This window comes from Acanthisitta chloris, unplaced genomic scaffold, assembly GCF_000695815.1.
Source record: "Acanthisitta chloris isolate BGI_N310 unplaced genomic scaffold, ASM69581v1 scaffold34622, whole genome shotgun sequence".
Taxonomy (NCBI): domain Eukaryota; kingdom Metazoa; phylum Chordata; class Aves; order Passeriformes; family Acanthisittidae; genus Acanthisitta; species Acanthisitta chloris.
In genome coordinates this window covers 20,335-26,557 of record NW_008659367.1, presented here as the reverse complement: position 1 = coordinate 26,557, position 6,223 = coordinate 20,335, and the positions used below count along the sequence as shown (strand labels likewise).

Below are 6,223 nucleotides of genomic sequence, written 5' to 3'. Positions count from 1 at the left end.
GAAAGAAATTCTAAGATTCTTCTTTGGATGAAGAAAGAATTTATCCATTTCCTTCTAACCTTTCACTAACTGGATTGCAAGAAAATATCTTTGACTTCAGTGAATTGTAGAACAGTTTGGATTCTAAGGGTTGTGCATTTCTGCACAGGTAAATGTGTAGTATAAAATTTACACCTAAATCTTTGTCACCATCATTTCCCACCTCCTGACTGCTAAAGCAAAGGCTTAGCCTGCCTAGAGCCTACCTTTACAAGCAACCTCTTGGAATGGAAGAAATTCTCTTGAAAGAGGAGCTAGAATGTGAAATGACAACTTCTGTTCAATCACACTAGTTACTGTCTTCCCCAGGGAGAGGTTAGTGCATGAGTTGGACACAACAGGAGAGCTGCTAGTTGATCTGGGGTCTGACCAAACTTCATGTCACAACCCATTCAACGGGGGGTACTACCCAGTGCAGCTTGGCTTTGAGGAAGCAAAGCGGCTCCTTTCCACCAATCCAGGGAAGTTTCGGACACTGGTGCAAGAGAGGTAAATGTTTTGACAATACATCTTTTTAACCTTTAAGTTGAGTTGCTCTGCAAGTGATCATATCTTTGTCTTTCTCTGAAGAAATTTCTGTTGTTTGATATTTCAGTAGCAACCTGGGTTAGAGCTATACAACTAATAACTCCTAACTCTGTCCTTGCACAGCTATCACTCACAATCTGACAGACATTACCATTCTAGGAGTAGTCTCTAGTGTGTAAGTTGAGGTCTGAACACTAATGATTCATTTCACTTTTAGAAATTCCTCAATTTCATTTGGTTTTAAAAATCTGGAACAATAAGTACAATTCCATGTAGTCTTCCAGTTAGTTTAGGTTCACTAAATGTTATTCAAAACCCTCAGCAGGTAATGCAGGAAGTGCATCTAGCCTACCATGCTTCTAGCTGTGGCCAGTACTGGTTTTTTAGGGAAGGATATAAGCAGGGGACTATCTCCCACCAACACTCCTCACAGTTTGCTGCGACTGTAAATAAGTTAAGTTTAGCATCTTGATTTTTGGGAAGTGACTCCTAATTCACAAGTTAACAAGTGAAAATAGAATTGGGCATTATAAAGGTAACATTTTGGCAAAATTTATGTATAAATAAAGCTGTACTGTGGTTCTTAACTGGTTCAAGACTTTATGGTTCCTGGTCTGGTTTTGTTCACCTTGAACATTCCCGATGAAGACCTTTTACCAGTAGAAGGTAGAATATGGCACAAAACCTATTGGACTAGGATGTGGAACCTACAAGGATCTTTCCAGTTTCTCCAATCCTGTGTTAGATGAAGTTAGAAAGGTAATTTCTTGGAGAAACTAATATCTAACAAGCTGGGTATGACCTAAAAAATTCCTTTCATTTGTTAGGCATTGATTTACCTCTCCAGAGTTCTAAGTAGTCACACCTGTGCATGTACAGCTCTGTAGGCAACTATGCATTGAGATTAGAACTAGATAATAATAAGCAGAAATGGTATCACAGGGAGTAGCCCTGGGGTATGGTCCACTATGGAGAAGAAAGGGCACATTGGGCTGTTTTAGCCCAGGGAGAGGCCAGAACAGTGATGTTTCACAGTTTTCAGTTTTTGTCTCTGCTTATGTTGTCTGTGAACTTCTTAAACTGCTTTGCAGGGTTTTTTGGTTTTTTTTGTATTATAACCTTCCATCCCCAGAGCTGTCTGCATTGTTCTGCTGAAGGATGTGTCCCTTCATTGCTAATGAATGAAGTTTCCTTAATGACTGTAAATCACTTCAAGATTTGGGGATAGTAGGTGCTACAGACACTGAAAGCATCTCAGTTGGTGTCTTATGGGTTTATGTCTGAATTTCTCTGGGGTCTTCCAGTTCTCTCTGTCTCCCCCTACTCCCATACCTGTAGTGATTCATGATAATATTCTTTTTGATATTTCATCAATCTCAAGAATAACTGTTTCCTTCTTTATTTCAGTTTGAAGAGGCAAGTGGCTGCTATAAACAAACTAGCTGATAAGGGCATGTTTTTTTGGGATTATGGCAATGCTTTTCTCTTGGAAGCTCAAAGGGCTGGTGAGTAGATCCTGGAGTTGCAGGTGGAAACAAGGACAATGCTGCATGCATCTTCCCAGCTCCGTATGTTGGCAGGATAAGATTAGCCACTATGTTACTCTAACTCTTTAGTTTCTTTCTCTCTTGCTCTCTGAACCCCTGGACCCACTCTAGGTGAGGTACAGCCTTCATGGGAACCTAGGTGCAGTCTGGTTTTACATTTTATAGGTTTCTTTCATCAAGTCACTAACTATTAAAATTCTTTTATAGGTGCTGATGTTGAGAAAAAAGGAGCAAATAAAACAGAGTTTCGATATCCTTCCTATGTTCAGCACATCATGGGGTATGTTGGGCAGAGTTTAGAATATGCTCCCAGTGCCTTGTGACTGTCTCTCGCTCTAGGGGGAGAGCACTACAGAGATTCCACTTCGTGCAAATTTTGCAGTGCACTATAAACGATCCAAAGGAGGAAACAACAGTAGGAAAATTGATCTTACAAGTGTTATGTGTTAGTCTAGGCTAAAACACTGCCAAATCAAAGCTCTTCACTCTTTCACATGAACAGCTGCATTTTGTCTTTGTTGCATGAATTTTCCTTAAACAGTTCTGTTCAAGAGAAGAGTGAGGTCACAGCCTCAAACTGTAACTGTAGGCAACTTCACTTCCAGGTGCTAAAAATGAAGAGTTTCTCTTCAGAGCAGTAGAGTTCAATTCCAAATCATCAAAGCAGATTTCTACACTGAAGTTAAAAGTATGTCATAAATAGGACACTTCTGCCCATGTCACTGGCTGTGCCTCATACCCAAGCTGTACATACCGCTTGTAGAAACAGCTGAGCTCAGGAGATCTGTTGAGGGACTGGATTTATAACTTATTTTGACTCCGGCTCATGCTTAACTTGCCTATTCCATGTGAGTAAGAGCTTGAACATAGAGTAATGCACCAAGCAGATTAGATCTACCCTTCTGGCCCTCAACTGAAGCGTGTCTCACTATTGTATGTAAACAATGTGGGCAGCAAATGAGTCTGGACCCAGGCACTTGTTCAGAACCTACACTTGTCTGATAGTGTAGATGCACTCAGGGTTAGCCTGGGTTAAGGACACAAAGACCAGGCAGCAGGGAGAGTATATTTGGTGAAACAGAAGAAAAACTGCAGTTCATCTGATGATGCACTTGTTTAATTAAACTGCCCAACATGACTTTCAAAATTCTGGCCTGACTGTATTTTTATACATCAGTCAATGGCTGCATGAAACAGGACTGTTTAATTTCTCAATTAATGGTCCTTGATGCTTCTGTTTAGATTAGTTCATTGAAAATGTTTCAAATTCTTGCGTCTCCAGCTAATGAAAGAAAAGCACTGCTAGCAGCCAGGATAAATAAGGAAAGAATTTCAACTATCTCTTAATGAAACATGTTCTTTTCCCAGGGACATTTTTTCCCTGGGATTTGGGCCATTCCGCTGGGTTTGTACCTCAGGTGACCCACAGGACCTTGCCACGACTGACTCAATTGCCATGTCTGTGCTGGAAGACTCTATACGTCAGGGAGGTAAGACATCATCCCCTGCCTCCGTCACTGGGGCTGCTCTGAAGAGAAAAGGAAACTGAGTTGTGAAATGTGTGTTAGCTTTTGGTGGAAAACATAGAATGCAGTCTTTTCCACGTTGACAGAAAATCTTGTAGTTCTCCAAACTCCGGCAAGGAGTGTAACCAGTAAGTAAAACATAAAAACACCATGGATGTTGAGACTGATCCCAAAGCTACTGGGCAATTTTGGAGAATAGACTTTCTTGTCATTTGTTGCAGGTTTTCCTGAGCTTGTCACGTTGAAACTTTAAGGCAAACACTATCTTTCATCAACAGGTCTCTGAGAGTAATTGAGGGAGTGAAATCACTTTGCCCCTGTCCCACAGGTGAATGAGGCATGGGAATCTAGGGAGGTTTTCAAGAGGTTAGGAAGAAGATCAGTGGCAGAAACCCCAGGTTTCATGGGTGTGGTGCTCCATCCAGTGTCATTTTTTTGGGATTACAATTCTGAGGTCTTTTGTCATTTGTTAATAGATGCACAGCTATTTCTACTTACTGGTGGAACCAATCTGAATACCTGCATAGCTCTGTATGCTCTTCTGATATTTAGGAATTACTGTCTGTCACTCTCCCATATGCCTGAAAGCAAAGTATCACTGTTATCCACTGCTTGTGAGCAGGAACTGAGACAAAGCTAATTTTTGTGTCAGCAAACAGGAATCCTGATCCCTCAGCCTGCAGTGGAAGGCCTTACTCCTTTTCCTTTCTTTGTCTCTCTTTACAGTTACTACCTCTACCTGGACAGTAGACTCAAATATTTGTTATCGTCCCCTAACACTGAAGTCCTCACCTTTATCATTTCCAGGAGCAGAGTTTGTACTTTTCAGAATCAAGGAAGGAATCTTTGAATTCTGAGGAATTCCTCAGGATCAAAAGGAAATGGATCATAAATCCAAAGCATATTTTAAGAGGAGAGCATAATTATTTTTTTCCCCAGTAATATTGAAATATTTGTTGCTTCTTTCATGAAAGACATAATTGAAATATTAATAGAACCATGAAAATCTTGAATGCTCACCTGTTGTTCTGGAACAATTAGCACTGTGATTATCCTGGGTGGTATTTCTGACAAGGATATATCATAGTCAGATATGGTTCTCATTTAGAACAAAACTACTGTTGTCTTCCTTTAATGTGAGGTTAGTGTCCAGCCTCCTTTTCCTCCAATGAAGTGAATTATTGGGTCTGGTCCTGCAAGGTCCTTAGTTCTATCTATTCTCCTAATCTTTCCTTAGGAGTCATCTTCAAGAAATACCACTGGGGCATGAGTTGTGTTTCATGCAATGACCCAGAAGTGCCTGCTCTGGTCTATGGATGTTGAAACTTCCATGTTTTTAAACCAGGTCACTTGTCTTTATTGAAGGCAGGGTGAAATCCAATACTATAGTGCTGGATGTGTCTTCAGAAATTTGCAGTCATTTTTTCTGCCAGGTACTGCAGCCTCCAGTGATCTTCTCTCAGGACTGAACTCATGCATGACCCTTGGATGGTTTGCATTGCAAGACTGGGAAATGAATCAGTTACTGTGTGTACAACAGTTGTGTGGGTGTTTATATAGATGTAATGTAAAGCTAGGGAGAGAAGTCTCTTCCACAGACAAAAAGCATTGAACTATTGCTTGTATATTCTTAATTTAAATGAAAAATTGCATCTTAAAAATCCCAACAGGTGATAAGAGGCTTAAGGGCAAGGCTATTATTTGATTTGCAGTTAAATTTGGCAGGACAATGGGAATTGCATTTCAAAGAGAAAGGAAAACAGAATTTGGCCAGAAAATAAACAGCCATTCATTCATATGTGTTCTTGGTTATTCCACTTGCTGTCCACTTTCTGTGAGGCCTGGGTTTGGACCAAATTTCAGGGTCTGGATATCCTCACACATATATATCCAAAATCTGAACCTACCTTTGAAATTTTTTAAAGAATCTGTTATGAAAACTGAGCAAAAACTCCACAGAGCTGAAGTCTGTTGCATTCCAAGTCTAAACTTTTGACCTGGTCTTGAGTCCAATGCTAACCATTTTTCTCCTTTTTATGGAGATGAATTTTTTCAGTTAGAACTTTTTCACAGTTTGTGATGTTTATGTAGTTTTATTAGCTGCTTCCACTTCTGAGGTACCTGAGGTTTTAAGGTAGCCTTTACATGAGAAATGCAGCACTGATGATTGGGGTGTAACTTGGATTTAGGACTTCTGTGGTATGTTGAAGAATGAGCTGATGCATAACAATATACTCTCCCAAGAGCAAGGGGAGACAGGCCCTGTGCTGCTTGGGACTACTTCTCTGAGTACACAGTGCTTTCTAGTATCTTTTAAACCCTAAATAACTACAAGGGCCTATGAAATATCAGAAGCAACACAGTAGCTTGGGGTGTAACTTGGATTTAGGACTTCTGTGGTATGTTGAAGAATGAGCTGATGCATAACAATATACTCTCCCAAGAGCAAGGGGAGACAGGCCCTGTGCTGCTTGGGACTACTTCTCTGAGTACACAGTGCTTTCTAGTATCTTTTAAACCCTAAATAACTACAAGGGCCTATGAAATATCAGAAGCAACACAGTAGCTTGCCTTGAAACATAT

General features: G+C 40.4%; 1 protein-coding gene across 1 annotated transcript in view; it reads left to right on the top strand.

Annotated features, from left to right (window-relative positions):
• UROC1 (urocanate hydratase 1) overlaps positions 1–6,223 on the top strand; it is a 41,719-nt gene that overhangs the window by 20,553 nt on the left and 14,943 nt on the right. Inside the window, exons 11-14 of the mRNA XM_009069373.1 lie at positions 349–528; positions 1,975–2,072; positions 2,322–2,394; positions 3,483–3,604. Of these exons, the coding sequence (XP_009067621.1) occupies positions 349–528; positions 1,975–2,072; positions 2,322–2,394; positions 3,483–3,604 (473 nt within the window). The remainder of the gene's footprint in view (positions 1–348; positions 529–1,974; positions 2,073–2,321; positions 2,395–3,482; positions 3,605–6,223) is intronic.